Source organism: Mauremys reevesii, linkage group 11, assembly GCF_016161935.1.
Source record: "Mauremys reevesii isolate NIE-2019 linkage group 11, ASM1616193v1, whole genome shotgun sequence".
Taxonomy (NCBI): domain Eukaryota; kingdom Metazoa; phylum Chordata; order Testudines; family Geoemydidae; genus Mauremys; species Mauremys reevesii.
This window is the reverse complement of record NC_052633.1, coordinates 38,870,065-38,887,819: the sequence shown is the minus strand read 5'-3', so window position 1 is coordinate 38,887,819 and position 17,755 is coordinate 38,870,065. Positions and strand designations below refer to the sequence as shown.

The following is a 17,755-nucleotide window of genomic DNA, read 5'->3' as shown; positions in this document are numbered from 1 at the left end:
TGCTTCCGTTAGCCTCTTAGCCGCCCGGGTGTATTGACTGATGGGGGGGGGGTGTCAAGTTAACCGAATTCTACTACATTGATTCCGCTGTTTGTTTTTTAAAAAGCTGTCAACTCTGGTCGTTTCTTACAGCGCTTTTGGCAAAGCACAATTCTTACTCCGGGAGCCTTGTAAAGGGTTTTTTTTAGGCATGCAACGTGACATCTTAGGCACTGCATAGTCGTTCTTTAGTTTAATTTGGAAGACAGCTGGCTGTTAAAATCTGCACACTAAATGATGAATCAAACAACTTTACTAATACCTAGAAGTTAAATACCATTGATCCCAGGAAGACGTAAAATCCATAATACAGTGTGTTTGGGAAATAGATTTTGTTTCCTGAAGACGAAGGTTGGGCTACCAGTGCTTGTGTTTAGAAAAACGCTTTGCTATTTCACCATGTTGAAAGGTTTAATCCCTACAAAAAGTAACGACAGTTTAGTAACGAAATCAAAATAATACACACACACCCCCAAAAAAATTCCCACTGAGTTCTGGGTGCGTCAGGGATGTTGAATCGGCCTTAAATGTTCAAGTAGAAAGGTGGGACAATAAGATACCCCACCTCTTCCCCGTTATATGTGTCCTTTCAATTATTACTCGATCCGTTTGGTCATCTCGTTTCTTATTCTTCACCAGCAGTTGGGTTGTAAATATGAAATCAGTCACTTGTATTGGCCTGGACTATTCATCGAGAACGGTAATATTTCAGCCTCATAGATGAGCTGTTCAACAGCGACAGGCAATGGACTTTAGTTTGACAACAACACAATTAGCGATTTACAGAAATGTCTGGTGATAAAGGTGAGCAGCAGCGTTCTGCATAGCTCTGTGGGTGATCTACACGAACGATACAATATAGGGAGGTAGAGAGACCATTTCGATGTGATCAAATGCTGAACCAAAGAGTAATTTCTCCCCTCAAAGTGTAATCGGATTGATAGCAATTAGTCCAGCATCTTGTTTTAGTCTCTGTTTACTCTGAGGTTTTCCCAAGTATAAATTTATTAGGACTGCAGGATTTTACCAACTGCTGTGGTAACAAGCTGTTTGCTTAGCAATTACACCAAGGTGGTGGTATTTAGGGTACACATTTATAATCCTAATTATAAAGGTGACTACTAAAGCAAAAACGTTTCGGCTGTATGGGAAACCAACTCGTTTTTTAAATACTTCACGCAGGCTATGGTTCAGGCAGACATTAGGAATGAGGCTTAGAAGGATTTAATTATTTTTTCCCCGTTGATTTGCTAGCACCAAACTTTTTCCAGCTTGAGGATAGGCTTCACAATGCATCTGGATACCATCACACAACTTTAGCTAGGGCTGTCCCGCTACTCCCCAGTGACTTTCCAAACAAGTAAATATTTGTGAGTCTGCATGGAAGAGCATCTCGCTAGTCTGTGTTCAGAACCACGCAAATAGACAGGCTCTCTAGGAACAGGTGTTATGTACAATTACAGTGGGCTTTTGTGTCCCATACTTTTAAAGGGGATAAAACCGAGCACAGTACTGGTTGAGAATCATAACAATCTTTTTGACTAAGAGAGGGTTTAGACACACGCACACACAAAACACCAAACCCAGTAAATAGAGAGGAGAAAAAGCTAAGCGTTTTCAGCCTGCGCTTTTCTCTCTTGTGGGACACGCAGCTATGAAAGCCCAATGTACACATTCTGAGCTCATTTATGTAGAGCACGTTTAACAGAATGGGGCAGATGAAGATCCCTTACACCACTGTGGATCCGGAATAAAGATAGTGAAGACAATTGAATTACTCCGAACGTCCGCCGGCGTAACCGAGATCAGAATCTGATGCCCATGTACACAGAGTGGCGTGCACCCCTCCTATGTTCCAGATGTGAATACACTCATGGCCGGCATTTATCTAGCAATGAACATCCTCAACTGTACACTCTTGTTGCTTAGTAGTTGACATATCTGCAGCTGTCTGCAATAAATTACTCAGTCTGGCTAGCCCGTTCCCTCCACTTTGACTACAGACATTACTTAATTATTGCTTATTAATCACACCTCTCCTAGATCTTTGACAACGGTCACCATCCCCTCTCTGTCCAATAACCCAAACCCGCCTCGAATGATCACTTACATAGCCAGGGCTGAAAAGATGAGCACGGGGGAGAGAGCTGATTGCCAAAGGAGTCCATGTGGGGACAGACCATTGCCCCTTCTTCCCGCACCAATCCGCAGCTACTTTATGAAAATGAACTTTACGCATCGCAACCAAAAAGGATATAAAACAGGCGCTAGGAAATGGGCAATTAAAACCGACAGAGCCACTAAAGCAAAAAAGAGCAGAGAGGCTTAGACGTGTCAGCTTGCACGGTCATTAGCTGGTTGCTTCAAACATCACCACTGCCTGAAGAGTTTACACATCTAATAAACGCCGGCAAAGGTATCTGGTTGTATTTGGGGGGTTAGCTGAGTCCCAGCTACGCTTTCTGCCATATTTGTGCCCCCATCAGATACCCCGAGCGAGAAATATCGTGAGCAGCCGCAGGAGCTCAGGGAAGAGAAGCCTCCGCTAATATCTGTAACGACATCAGCAATGTGATTTGTTTTGAATGTTCATTTTTATTGGTGTGCTCCCTTTGCCAAAATGTGCTTGATTACATAGATTTGGTTCTGTGATAACTGCGCACCCTAGACAATCTAGGTGTAACCGAGAAAGTTCAGCTCAGGCCAGATCAAATCCCAGGCTGTTTAATGCTGAAAGGCTGCATGTTGCTATTAGTGTTAAATATATGGCTAATTATGCGTATGAAAATTAAACATCAGTGTTATGCTAATGGGGCCGCCTTCAGCTGTGGATCAGAGCACTTGAGACTAGCATTTAATCAAATGAATCAGTAACTAATACATCTGCACGTGTGAACTTTCACAAGATCATTTTCCTGTTACAGCCACACACCACTAAATTATGAAAGAAATAATTATCAACACTTTCTAATTATCTAACAAAGTAATTTGGGATTCAGCGTAGGCTTTCTGTGCAGGATCTCCAAAGTCCCACCTTGTCACCACGCACGTACACGGAAGTTTTCATCTCAGGTTTCAATGCACAATTAGATACTTTAGGGAGGAAAAAAATTGAAAAGGTCCAGCTCAGGTGATAGCAAAAACCGAGCAATAATTTATGAGATGGTATAAATCAGTGTGGCGGGTATTAGTGATATTTGTGTGTGGGCACAGAATGCAGGCATGCATGTGTGTAACACTGTGCCTATGGATATGAGACTATATGTGTGTATACATTCATATATATATACACACACACACAAACTAACACCAACAGTATGCTAATTGCAGCCTAGACCACACAATTGTCTGTAGGTACTAGCTCCTTTATGCTGAAGTAGAAATCATTGGGTGGCAAGAGGCCTTTAACAAGATCCATTGGATCTAGGCTTGTTGGGAGGAGACATGCAGGGCCACCCTTCCCAGATCCCGTCACCCCGTGTGTTTCAGGAAGGCCCGGGACTGGCCTGCCCGAGGAGCAGAGCAGCAGAGGTTGGTGTGATAACCCTCAGGGCCTCGTGCCAGGGAAGGGGGAGGAGGGAGAGATCTGTGGGGAGTTGCTGTGTCTCCTGTGGTCCTTCCTTGCCTGGCTGCCTCCTTTGCTGTTTCTCTCCAGCTAAAGCAGACGAGGCGCTTCCGCGCTTGTTTACTAATAGGCTCTGGACGCAGCAATCACCGGGTGTCCGGGCTGGGGAGTGGGCTCTGGGGGGTGCACTGGGGTCTCCCGGGAGGACGTGAAGCCCCCTGGCTCGCAGGCTCATCGCCTGGAGTAACTTTGGGCCGCCCGCCCCTGGCTGGTAAGTCTCTCTCGCCGCCTTCATTGTGTTCTCCGGCGTTGTCTGTTCCAGATGATCACACACGGGGGACGGGGGACTCTCAGCTCACCAAGTCCGGCTCGTCTCACTCACTAGGGTCCGGGCGAGCCCCAAGCGCCTTTGACCAATCCAAAGCGATTATGCAAGACGGCGGACCAATCAGCTCCGCCAGCTCATGAATATTCATAGGCTTGGCTGAGTCAAAGCTTTTAGGCGAGTTTGTGTAGATCCACGGCATCATGCTTAGACTTTTCAAAGAGACAAACTCCATTTTCTTATGAATGGAAAGTGAAAAGCCCTGTTCCGCTTAAATTGGGTTCTTTCCTGTCCTGAGAAACACAACAGACCCCCAAAAGGCACGCTGAAGAGAGAACACACACACAGACCAAGCGACAAGAAATGACCATGACTACCATGCCAGAGAGTCTTAATAGCCCTGTCTCAGGGAAGGCTGTCTTTATGGAGTTTGGGCCACCCAGCCAGCAAATGTCTCCTTCTCCCATGTCCCACGGACACTATTCCATGCACTGTTTACACTCAGCTGGCCACTCTCAGCCTGACAGCTCGTACAGCACAGCTTCATCCTTCTCCAGACCGCTGGGCTACCCCTATGTCAACTCGGTCAGCAGCCACTCGTCTAACCCCTACATCAGTTCAGTGCAATCCTACCCCAACAGCTCCAGCCTGACTCAGACCCGGTTAGAGGAGACAGGTAGGTGCACTTGGCTTTGGGGAGGGGGGAGGAGTGGGGGGAGGGGAAGGAGGGAGGGAGGCTGCTTGTATCAAAATATATCTATAAAAATAAAATAAAAATAATTAGTCAGAAAAGGCTGAGGCTCAGCGAGGATCAGTACACAGAGCACACAATGCCCGGCTGGAAAAAAATCAACCCAGATGTGCACGTATTAGTCTTCGTAATTATTTATTGCGTAGCGCTATAAACAATGTATGCAATTAAGGGTAATTAAACCTAAACTGCAGCCTGTAAAAATAGCAAACTTTCTCTGGGAAGGAGCCTGGACTGCCATAATCGCCTGGAGCCTTTGTTAGCTCGACTTGGTCTTCACTTTTCTTTTCTTCCTTCTCATTATTGTTATTGTTGGTGCTGCTTCTGTTGTTACTCCTATTTATTGTGCATCGTTTGTGGTTGTAGGGGCCGACTCGGAGAAAAGCACGGTGGTAGAAGGAGGGGAAGTTCGCTTTAATGGGAAAGGGAAAAAAATCCGCAAGCCCCGGACTATTTATTCCAGTTTGCAGTTGCAGGCTTTGAACAGGAGATTCCAGCAAACTCAGTACTTGGCTCTGCCCGAGAGAGCCGAGCTCGCAGCCTCGCTGGGACTCACCCAGACACAGGTACAGCAGCCGCTGCTCTGTCCTCCCCTTCACACAGCCCGTCTCATCGCTTTGCTTTTTCCTCTCCTCACCCCCCAGGTCTCCCTTGCACCGAGGGGCCTGCCCTGGACCGTGAGCCGCCTTAGTCCGGCTTGTGGAAAGCCTGTGCCCAGGTTCTGTCTGGGGGCTCTGGGGCCAGGCATGGCCGGACTGCTGGAACAATAGAGCTAATAGCTCAGCCTTCCACACCCCAGATCTACCGGCATCGCCCTCCTCTTCTTCCCCGCCAGCCTCCGGCCTGCTTTTATGTGTGTGTTCGCTGCAAATGCTTCGCCACGGCGTTTCTAAATTGATCCTCGCGGCATTTTTGAAACGCGAGACACGAAGTTTCCCATAGCTGAGGATAGGTTTTGCCAGCTGTGGGCGCCTGGCCGTGTGGGGTCGGTTCAGTGTTACCTCACTAGGCTAGTTTGGAGCAATAACAATAAAGCAAAGTTGCCCGCTCCGGGAGAAGAGATCGAACAAAACAAAATCCGGTTTCACCCTCCCCGCTAGCAAAGGCAGGGGAAAGGAAACCCTGGAAATGAGCCTGCTTGCAATGAACACTCGCCCGGAGGAGCCCGAGACCAGGAGACTCGAGTTCATTTCCAAAAGGGGCGATTTGTGTATTGATTGTATTACTGTTCCAAGCCCGTGTTTAAACTGTAACTCCGGTGTATGTTGCTGCCCACGTGCACCCATCTTCTGGGAGGGGAAAGGGGGAAATGGGCGCTGCTAATCCCTAAATCTTTGCTTTGACAGCAAAATGCCGTGAGAGTGTGAACAGATTTCCTGCTGAAAGGCAGTTTGATTGGAAATTTCAAAGCCTGATCCCGCCCGTCCTAGGCGAGTGTATTTCAGTCCTTTGGCCAGGTATTGGGGTTTATTTGTCTCAGTCTGAGATTAGGAGTCAGGGCTAGCTAAGAACTTTCCATTATTCTGCCATAGAGGCGCTGGCAAGTCTCTGTGCGGAGCACATTGTCTCCAGACTTCTACACAAAGCCCGTCTCCCTCTGCCCTTCTTCCCATTCAGTAACGTCTTTATTGTGTTGCAGGTGAAGATCTGGTTCCAGAACAAGCGATCTAAATTCAAGAAGCTAATGAAGCAGGGAGGGGCAGCTTTGGAAAGCGGCGCTCTGGCGAATGGCAGGGCGCTCTCGGCCAGTTCGCCCCCAGGCCCCCCAGTGTGGAACACCACCTCGTCATCGGGTAAGACCTCTACGGGGACCCCGGGCACTTACATACCCAGCTACACATCGTGGTACCCTTCAGCCCACCAAGAAGCTATGCAGCAACCTCAGCTGATGTGATTACAAACCAGTTTCCCCATTTCAAGCACTATCGGTCCAGACAAATAAATAAATCCAATCAATAAACAGAGGAAAGAAAGAGAGGGGGGAAATAAAAAGAACAAACAACCGAGAAAAGGGTCTCTTGCCCGTAGAGCCATTAACACTGCACCCTAGCGTGGTGCAGACAAGCACAGATGTGATGCGGGGCTGGTTTCCAACTGCTGACAGCTGACAGAGCAGCCATTAGATCATCCGGAGAACAGCCTGGGAGCAGAGAGAAAATCCGACCCTCAGCTTTGTGGGACAATCAGAAAAATATGTTTGTAGAGGAAAAAAGCTCTCCTCTGTCCTGTCTGTCTGTCTGTGTCTAGCTGATGAAATGTAGGTCATTTATTTACTACCCCCACTCCTCTTTAACAGCAATGCGAAAACAACCTGTACTATAGCCAGATATTTTTCTTTGCATTTTCCTGTACCCTTCACGACTCGTCTGTGTACATTTTGATTGTTGTTGTTAAAGGGAGAGATGGGGATTTAATTTATTGACTTAAATTACCACTGTAAGAGTGCTAGAAACACATGGACTAGCTGGTTTGCAAAGGGCACTGTTTCAACGCACAGTTTACTTTAAACAAAATAAAACAAAAACAGCAAAAAGAAGGATGTGATTTTTAACTTTTACAATAACTTTTATACTTTGCTGGTGTGGAGAGGTTTGTTCCGAGTGGTCTGCATTTTTTCACATCTCTAGTGTTATTTAACAAAGAAAAGAAATACACATTATTTAATATGGAAGTGGAATCACTGCAGCTGTTGATCGCTTTACCTAATGTAAAGAGACGGAAAGGAAGAAAATAGTTCCCTATACTCAGCAATTGGAAAGAGATGGGAGGGAAGAAGAGATGCCAATTGGCTCTAACGTGACACAATTCAGCTTTAAACGAAATCTTGAGGCTTTACCACAGAATGCCAATCTGAAGTCTACATGCGCTACTGAAGTGCAGGATCTGATCGCTGTACATATTTTATTCTTAATTATTATTATTATTATTGTTCTGTAAACATGTTGCACAAATTTAGCCTTTTTTTCCGTTCCGTTTTGTGTGGCTGTAAAACATGATGCTTTGTGACCTGAGATCTTGACATTTGACTTGTGAAGTTCGGAAGATGTGATAAACTGAGATCAGTTGTGTTTAGTGTTCTATATGTCAAAGTTTAGTTTTATATTGAGAATGTTAACTTATTGCTTTGTATCTGGGGAAAAACACAAATCTTTGTACATAAGTTATAAAGTTTCTTTGAGACAGTAAAATTATGGTTTGGAAAAAGAGACGCTGCATGAGTGCTGTTTATCGCCTGCGCATTTTCTCACCTGCAGCGTTTGTAGCAGACTCGAGCACTGGGGATGGGAAAACTGCAATCCGATCTGAAGGGACATTGACATACACTATCAGCTGAGGTTTCACACTCTGTCCTCCGCAAGGGAAAGTGCAAGCCTCTTTCCAGACTGGGAATTAGGCCTTGGCCAAGAGACCTGCGGCCTCTTCTATAAATCTGAGTGTCGTGGAGATCAATCCACGTGGGAGACTTTCCAGAGAGAGAGATTTTTAACAGGGCGAATAAATCAAGAGATCTCATTGACAGATCTCTACGGGCATCTCTACATCAGGGGCTCGGTGTGTTCCACAGATGAGGTGTGAGTGTGTGTGTGTGTATAAATATACACATGATGTGATATATATGTAAGATCCCGTCGGGCATTTCACACAGGCAATATTAAGAATATCCTGTCTTTCGATTTCAAAACGATCCTGTCTGTGGGAGAGGATACAGACAAATCACACCGTGCGGACTCCTTTGGGTTTTATCTTCGCTGCATTGCAATTCGCCAGCAGTCACTGGTGGTTGTTGTTGTTTTGATAGGGAGAAAAGAGGCCTCTAGAGCTCAGTGGGGAATGTTACTAACATCAGCTTTGGCTACATGTTTATTCTCAATTCTCCGGCCCGAAACTCCTCTTTAATTAAATTCTGCCCCCTCTTGCCCCATCGTCCTCCCATGTCTGTTCTGATGCATCCTTTGTCCCGTTCGTTGCAAACGGAGGTGCTGCCGGGTCCCCCTTTCTGCCTCTCTTGCATTAGGCGCAATCTTTTCCCGTAGGCTGAATGGCGGGGAAGCAATGGTGCGTTTTAAGTAAATGATTAGAAGGAGCAGCAGGTGCTGCAGGAAAAGGCCGCGTTTTGGAGAAAAGAAAGTTAAAGTGGAGCTCAGGTTAGAAAAAGGGGGGCTGACAAGTTCAAAGAGGCCCGGGCTGGACGCTGGGGTCTGAGCGAGCACCTTGAGTGGCAGCCCCCTCTGGGCTTCAGAAGGGGACCAACGTGCTCGCTGCTCTCTAACCACACAACGTGTGTTTACACCAGGCTTCAAAACCGGAGCGCCGGCCTGGCAGAGGGCGAGCTGCGCCCGAAGCGAGCCGGGGCCCCGAGCGGCCTGGGGCCCGGGGCTTTGCTTTCGCCTTTCACTGGACGGGCACGTGGTAAGGCGAGGCTGGGAACGTCGGGACATCAGCTGGTACAGAGCGTTCCAGCTCTAGAACCTGGTGCCTCCCTTGCGGGCCAACCTAGGGGCTGCCGGGGCGGGGGGTGGCGTGGGAGCCGCCGCCGCCCGGCTGGAAGGAGGAAAGGCTGAGCGGGGGAGAAAGGGAAATAGTCCCTGGAGCCCCTCGGTGTGTCAGTGGGCGCGGGAGGCTGGATCGTTTGTTCAAGCGGGTGCCACGGTTTTGGGTGCCCTACTAAAGCGGGGCACAGGCCTAGCTTTAAAGACCCCAAGCAGAGTTTATCCCGCTGCAAATTGTGCACCACAGGCTTTGTAGGCTCCAAAAATGCCTCTCCGTGTTATTGGAGCAGAGCTGCAATGCGCGTTGCCAGCTTTACCGTTTTTCTGGGGCGGGGGCAGGTTGGTTTTGTGTGTGGGGCGGGTAAGGGGGACAGGCGGGGGGGGGCGACGACTCCGGTACATGGATTTGGCAAGTGATTATTATGCATAGGAGCTTTTCCCTTCCTCCCCATGTTGGATCTGAGCAGTTCTGACACGCAGCTTGTGTGGGCCGGTGGAGATTTGCTGTCCCTGAAAACTTACTTGGTCAGGGCAGGAAATGAAGGAGCATGTTTCTGAGCAAGCCGCCAGCAATCACGGGGATGCTCTGAAGGATACAGTTTGCCCTCAAACCCCCCAACCTTAAGCAAAACAATCGCCGCAGGATATTTGCAAGCTAATAAGGCTATCAAATAGATATAAAATAGGGGAGTCCTGTCACAAATGAAACTCAGCGGAGATGTGGTGGGAAAGGAGCTCGAGCCAGTTACATGGTTCTGTAGTAGCTCACAGTAGCTAGTTGTTTGCAAAATTTAATTTTCTGACTAAGCTACTCTAATAATTTAAAGAGTTATTAAGACCGAGGTTTGGGCTTAGATATGACAACGTATTAAAGTGGCTTTGCAAAGATCAGATGACCACAGCTGTAATTTTGGTTAAAACTGTATATATGTCAAAACAGAATTGTCACATGGTAGATTTGATCTGGGAAGCCGCTGCATCTGCTTTTTATTCCGATTGCAATGTGGGGATTTGCATGCAGTTTCCATACTGTGGGGGGTGGGAATCCCTCCCGGGAGGTTGTGTGGAGGAAGGTAATGATAAATTGTATCGATTTTTGTTGTGACACGCACCCATTTTTCAATTCTTGGTGATGAGTGATCAAATGATGCGGTCATGTCTAATGTACGTTCAAAAGATAAGGCACGGGGTGCAGTTACTGGTAAACACAGTATTGGATCAGGAGACTAAAGGGGAGAGATAAGGGAGATCCGCTGCATTTTGAGTTCATAGGGAATGAAGGATTCTGCCTGGAGAAATACTGGAGAAACACTCTGTTTTTCCTGCAATGCCACCGGCTAAAATGTGAGCACTAAGCACCTAGCTGAACAATAATTGTCTGACTCAGCGGCTACATTATTTACAGATAATAATGCAGATCTCACACTTCCCAGCCTAATGCAGTCAGAGACCAAATGCCTTTGACCGAACAGAAACGGTGTGGTCAAGCATATTGGAACACTTTAAGATATATTAGCTTCTCTTAATTCAATAACGTCTTGCTAACAGTTCAAATAGAGAAATTATTAGTTTTCTCTCAACTAGGCGGTCTTGAGTTAGAGTCTATTGTAATTGTACATTTGAAAATGTTAATCTCAATACAGACCTAATTAATTCTGCCTTGTTGCTGACAAGTAGTTCATCAAATATCTGATTCGAAGATTTTCATAATGAGGATATTAATTAAACTATGAATAATCCAAAGGTGCTTATATTGAAACAATACCTCATTACAATGATTAAATACTGATTTCGAATATTATACCTTTACCAATTGTCACCCTGCAAACACAGCCGTATGGATGGGTCTGTAAATGGCAAAATGCAATTTTGGGACATTTTTTTTTCTTGTCGGAAAAAAATGTGGCCCTCATTTCCAAACACTTCTGAAATAGGCTACACACCGCTTAATGATGATCAAAATGACTCTTTTCTGCTAAAAAAGACCCCAAAGTGTGCGTACAGCTGCAAACCCAAGAGGGTCAGCATCATTTCACTGTATTCTCTTCTTGATTACAAGCCGAGCCCATCAAACACAACATAATTACAGTAATTTCAGGTTTATTTATTCTAATGCAGTTTCCCCATCTCTCTGGTAATTATGAGCAATTTTTTCGCCCAGGGAATCTTTTTGCATTAACAAAAGAGATAACGCACTGAAAGCCAAATTTGCTGTGCATTGAGAAAAGGGAAGGAAAAAAATAAAATAGGTGTGAGCTGCCATCTCTGCAATTCTCCTATATTGGAGCTCTGCAAATTGCTTGCAGGTGTATGGAGCAAGACTGTCAGTAGGAAGGGGCTTCCAAATTAGCAAATGCACAATGTCGAAGTAATGAAGACAGACTTAGCAAAACTGCCAAACAACAGATATCCCTTTAATATCTTCTACCAAAAAAAGAAAGAAAAAAATCCTCTGGCGTGTCTTCTAGAACTCGCTGAATGGCTGTTGTACATATGTCAGTCTAATTGCAGAACAGAGCACAGCCTCTGAATCTAGAAATGTTTTAAAAATCAGAGTCCAAACCAGTTTACATCTGTCTCCCCCCCGTGTTAAAAATAAAGCCACAATTTGTCCAGCTCAAATACCCTTCCACAGTCCGCTATCTTCCCCGCAGCTCTCTCACAAGTTTCACAGCAGAGAAAACGTTTGATTTGTCTTTACCTCCCCCCGATATTTATTAATCCGTGATTAATTTTGACGTTTGCGAAAAATCACCGAAACCAGAAAATACACCTTAAATTAACTAAAACATATAAAAGAAGAAACTGTTCAGCTCAGCACCAACTAGAAGAAGAAACGGTAATCAATAAAACCAGGTTCCTCTTTTGTGCGTTAGGTTCCCCTCTCCTAACAAATTTCCCCACTCTGCATCCCATCCTCTTTATTAAAACAGGTGGGAGGAAATATCGTCTTTGATCGCACAGGTCAGCAGCCTGCGATCATCACACCACTGCACGCTTGTTTGCACTTTTCTTATTTCTGATTTATTCCAAAGCAAACACTGAAATCCAGCAGCTCCACAAACACAGTATATTCTGTACACATCCACCAGAGACTCCATGAACAACATCTAGATTCCCCTACACCCCCCCCCGCCCCATTGCACTATGAATCTTTAGATATCGAGCATCGAGGGTTTTTCCCCCCTTTTTATAATCCTGACACAACTGACAAGAAGTTTTGATGGAAGAATTAGTTGGTGCATATTTAATCACTCCCCCACCCCCCTACTCCCCGCGCTGGGAAACTTATCGACACAGCGCATTCATCCACCCTTCAGAAAAATGAAACTGTGTTGCCACCCTTACCTTCAGTTTCAATTTCAGTTAATCTGGACACAATTCTGTGCTTTACAACAAATCAAAGGATGGAAGGCGGCATTTTGCTAAGTTACAGGAGAAAAAGAGTGAGAGAGAGGATGGAGAGGAAGAAAAAAAAAAGAAAAAGAAGAAGCCAAGCACAATAATAATATCCCAAGAGTGCAAATGTGGATTGAAATCCCCCAGAGATGAAGATGCCTCTGAGAGCAGGAGCCTTTTTTGCAGCTCCGCTCTTGCAGAATATGACTGAAATTTTCTGCTATATAGCCTCTGTCTTTATAGCTGATGAAAAAAATTGCAGATTATTAGCATAAATGTTTACTCTTCATTACGCTGATGACATTGTGCACTCGAGATCTTGGTAATCTTTGGGAAAATTATGAGTAATTTTTAAAAATTTTAAAGCAGCAGCAGTTACCATGCAATTCAGGCTAATTCTGCGTAGGCTCCGAACGGATATAATTATCGAGGAGTCAAGATGTTATGCTAAAAACTATGCATTGATATTCCCATTTATTATGTACATACAACTTTGACAATGTTGATGCTTGAAATAGCAGGAAATTGTCTTGCGCAAAAATTACAGTCCATATTAGGACATGTGAAATTGCGAAGAATTATATAGTAATTGCAGGCTTTCAGATGGGAGAGCCAGAATGCTCAAACTAGTGCAAATGTGGATAAAATTACAGATCAGAGCAAAAATTAGGGAAAAAGGGGGTCTGGGATTTTTCAAGTTGGCTATAGGATTCCGGAAGTGTCTAATGCCACATGATTGCTACAGCGTTAGGGAAGACATTCATGCCTCAAGTAACTCCTTTGCCAGAGCTGCTTTAATTCAATTTCTCATGCCTTTTCTCTTAATAGACGCAAATGAGTAAATTGCCTACCCATGGCAAAATTTCACCAGCCTCCCCCTGCAAAGTTGCCAGGGAGATGATTCCCCTGGCTCAGGTTGGATTCCGGGCTGAGTCCCCCTGGACTCAATCTGGTAACTGAGCTGGAGAAGTTAATTACACCAGATTCCCTCCCACCCTTCTCCTTTCTCTGGCTCGGCTCAGCTCCCCATCCCCCTCCCCACCCGGGGCCAATGCAGCAGGGAGATCCGAGCGTGCTGCACAGTTCTGACCCACTGCTGGAGCCTTAGGGTGGCAGCCACCCCTCCACCCCACAGGAAAAGAGGGCGCGGCGGGAGGAGCCCCCCAACAGCAAGTCACAGGAGCAGTCCAGGCAAATCCGAGCACGCTTGCTGCTAAAGGTGCAAGAGAGTGTAGGGGAGAACTGAAATCTCCAGCCCCCCTTTCCCTTGCACAGCACAACTTTTGGAGCCGAACCTTGAACCCACCCCAAGATCAGCTCCTACCCCACCTCACCCCCTTTATTCCGCCTGCAAACGTGATGTGCCCAGCAGTGCTTCGTGGCTCTAGAGTGCAGCTCTTCCTCCGGGATTGTGAAGTGTTCTATGGTCAGACTCACGCTGCTGGCCCCTTGCAAAGCCTGAACTAAATGTAGCTATGGCGGAGGCTGGCCAGGGCTCAGTGGTCTGGGGGCACCCCACTTAGCGTGGATAAGACAGGAAGATGGGGAAACAATAATAAAAGGCGCCTGAATGCAAAGTATCTCAATGTATTTTCGCCTTCCCGCTAGTGAATGTTACGTGCGTTTAGCGCTCGTGTAAAGCAAGCCCAGCGCAAAATAAAAAGCACCCAAGTGAATGGGGGGGACGACGACTGGTTTGGGAACTCAAAGCAATGGCTTGAAAGATGAGACACTGGGAAATGCCCAGGAGCGGCCAGTCCAGGTGGTATCTGGATTACATGGAAATCAAATAAATGAAAAGGATTGTCAGGAAAGGTCAGTCAGTCTGTGCGTCTTCCTGGCGCGATCGTCTAGTTTTCCCATTTCGCAGTGGGGCGCGTACACGGCTATATATTTTTGACAGCCCCAGGGCGTAATGTAGCATCTTGTAATGTAGCAATCACTGACAAGGTACATCCCTGTTATGCAGACGGTCCCGCTTCTCGAGGCATCGGAACCCTGCCGCCGCCCCACAGCCTGCTGTTCTGCAGTGTCACTAGCCTGGCGGGCGCTTGAACCCAATGAGCCGGGACACGCTCCAGCTCCAGCGCGCAGCCCTTCTTAGCGCTGGCTGCTGCGCCAGGAGCCCAGCGCGGTGCCGGGGTGCGGCGGGCGCACTCCCTGCCTAGCCGCGCTGCTGCCAGAACTTCATTGCCCAACCCACCAACTTAGAAAATGACTTTCTTGGTTTCAGGCAGAAACCCACCCCGTGCCCGGGCGGGCCCCCAGCTGCCTGTTGCAGGTTGGCGAAGTGAGTAGCGAGCGGGCAAATGCTTTGCGAACTTTTCACCTCGTGGCGCAAGCCCCTCTCTGTATTGTGTGTGGTGACGGCTGCTGAAATAAGGCTGTGGAAAGAGAGACGTCTTTTATTTCTGGAAATACAAAAGGTGGGGCTGCTGTTAAACCAGCCCGCGGCGCCTGGCGTGCGGCACACACGGCGCATTTCAAAGCAGGCATTAGGAAGCAAAAGCAGAGTGTAAAAGGGCTCCTCCATTTCTGTACAAACACGGCTCAAGTGTCCCTTCAAAACCTCGCTGAAGAGCCTCTGAAATGGTCACACAGACGGATAGTCCCGGTTTCTTACCCTACAGCCTGAGTGGAACGAGGAAGCCGTCAGATCTAACCCACATTTCTGTCTCTGCTGATCACACTGAAAAGTTTGGGAGGGGAGGTTGTTTTTTTGCTAGGTCTTTGCTGAACTGCAAAGAAACCAAGAAGGTTCAATGCCCCTCGTCTCCAGGGTATTTGTCTTTGAAACTCTCTCTTCGCCTCCAAAGTGCCTGCAGAGCTCCACACAAGCCTGGTTTGATTTCAGTGGTTTGCTTCCAAGCGAAACATGAGACCTATACCCCTGGCCAGAAATAATCCTGTCTAGAAGTTTGGAAACTGCTGTGGCCGTGCCGTGGCTAAGGCAGAGGCTCGTAGTTAGCTAGATTGCCCTTCCCAGCACCTGCCTTGGCGTGGCTCTCCCTGACTGCTCTGGTGCAGGTCGGAAAGGACTACAATTAAGATGTATGGGTTTGATAAAGTCGGGTTGTTTCCCGGTGGATGCAGGGGAGTTGACTCTTTCCCATTTCCATTTGTCATCAGCACATTTGGAAGGCCCGTTCATCCCCGGGGGAGGGGATGTCTGCTAGGGCCGGATCACAGGGCCCTGTGTCTTGGAGAGAGCTGCAACTGTGAGAAATGCTTCCAAGAGCTTTGCCTAGCGGCTATGGAGACTCTTGCTTCCTCCCCCGCTTGTCTGTCTCCCATGCTCTCCCGCTCCCTTTCTCTCCTGTCTCTTTCTTTCTCCCCCTCGGCTCCCATCTTTCTCTCCTTCCCCTACACTCCGCTCTTCTCCTGTCTCCCCCTTTCTTTTCCGTGTCCCCCTCCCCTTTCATTCTGCTCACTCTCTCCTCTTTCCCCTCCCTCCTCCCTGTCTCCGTCTCATCCGGGGTGAGTGTGTTCGTGGCTCCCCGGAGCAATCTGCCCTGCCAGGCTCCGAGACTCCGCCGTGTCTACGGGCCAACCCAGCCCACCCCAGCGCCTGTCCCGCCCGCCCCGCTCTCATGCCAAGGCCTGTTGCGTGATTCCAACTGGGGCTGCACATTCCCTGCCCCAGGCTGTGGTTTAAGCCTCTTAATCATCTTGTCTGCAGCAGAGGCCTCAGCACCAGCCAGCTCCCGCCTCTGTTCGCTGCGCCAATGGGGGCCGAAGGCTCCACTTGCTGAGCAACAACAGCAAGAGCTACAGAGGCTCAACAGATTAAAAGGCCGCCTTGGGTTTGGACTCCAGCCTGCTTCCAGGCAGCGCTCTTTGGTGCATGGCTTCATATCCTGCCAAAAGGCTCTTTCATGTTACAGCACTTTGGGGGCTACATCAAATATTAGCATGATTTTACAGAGCTGCTCTCTGCCCGAAAATGCCCGTGTCAAAGAGCAGCGCTGGAGGCATGAGATGTTAGCACTGACTAACTCATCTTGTTAGAGGGGGGCCTTCCAGGGACTTTGGCAGATGGTTAGGACCCAGTTAGGCTTTGCTGAAAATAAAAGCTTTTGCAAAAGCTGGTGGCAGTAGAAGCATTTCCATTTTTTTTCGTGCAATGAAAACAGCGCTCTTTGGGCTACCAACAGTCCCATGTGCTGCTGGCAACCCACACATAGGGGGATCTTGAACAGTAACATCAAGTGACACCGATTAGTTGTGTCTGTCCTGCAGCCAGAAGCTGAAACTAAACAATGCTCCTGATGACAAGTTAGGGCCAAACTGGGGGTTCCATTAGACCGGTTTAAAGCGCCATTGATTTCAATAGAAATTACTCCAGATTAACACTGGTGCAACTGAGCAAAATTAAGGCCTACCTAGTTGGTTTTATTTTTTTTTAAATCTTTGTTTTATTGGTAACCAAACTGCGGAAGCTTGGTAAAGACCTGGTCACCGGTCTGAAATGTAACCAACCCGCACATTGCACTGACCTAGGGCTCTGTACAGCTCCCACGTGGCTGGTGAGGAGCGGGATTCCGGCCTGCTCTGAATGGAGGTCACTGGTCCCATGGCGCACACACCTCTGCTGGCCCAGGCTTTAGCACAGCAGGGACGCTGCAGGATCCCAACCCGCCTCCGAGCAGCACTCATGCAGGCAGGCAGCCCCAAGGCTTTGCCGAGCCCCTGATTTTGGAACTAGGCAGTTAATAATTAATTTAAAAAGCTTCTTGGGGCTGGGAGGAGCAGCGCCCAGCGGTGACTGGTCAGGGCTGGAATCGGTTCCCAGTGCCGCCGCCTCGGTGTCACACTGGGGCCCGGAGGAGCTGCAAGTTGGCAGGAGACAGTCCCGGACTAAATGTCTGTGGCGCCAGCGCGCTGGGGGAGGGGCCGAGTCCGGCATTGCTAGGGGCTTGCTGAGTGATTCATGGCTCCTGCCGACTGGCAGGGGCGAGATCTTATTGTGGAAGCGAAGGGGGAGGGGAGGAGGGGACGGTCAATTACTCAATGCAACAGTTGTAACGAGGGCAAAGAAAGCCACGTAAGAACCACAGAGACCCCTCCTCCAGGGCTGGGCTGTAAGACGAGGATGTGCAAGGTAAGTTTGCAGAGAGGCAGGGGCTAGTGTAAATAGGTGTCTACAATGTGCGAGAGTCTGGATCCCGAAGGAAATACAGCCCAAG

General features: G+C 47.7%; 1 protein-coding gene across 2 annotated transcripts; it reads left to right on the top strand.

Annotated features, from left to right (window-relative positions):
• Positions 1-2,248: 2,248 nt before the first annotated feature.
• DLX1 (distal-less homeobox 1) lies at positions 2,249-7,213 on the top strand. 2 transcript variants are annotated; one of them, XM_039493668.1, is made up of 5 exons: positions 2,249-2,455; positions 3,467-3,570; positions 3,927-4,605; positions 5,047-5,246; positions 6,320-7,213. In XM_039493668.1, exons 3-5 carry the CDS (start codon positions 4,293-4,295, stop codon positions 6,572-6,574), a joined length of 768 nt encoding a protein of 255 aa, XP_039349602.1. In that variant the 5' UTR covers positions 2,249-2,455; positions 3,467-3,570; positions 3,927-4,292; the 3' UTR covers positions 6,575-7,213. The 2 variants fall into 2 exon arrangements, with proteins under 2 accessions (XP_039349602.1, XP_039349601.1); XM_039493667.1 differs by lacking the exon at positions 3,467-3,570.
• Positions 7,214-17,755: the final 10,542 nt, after the last annotated feature.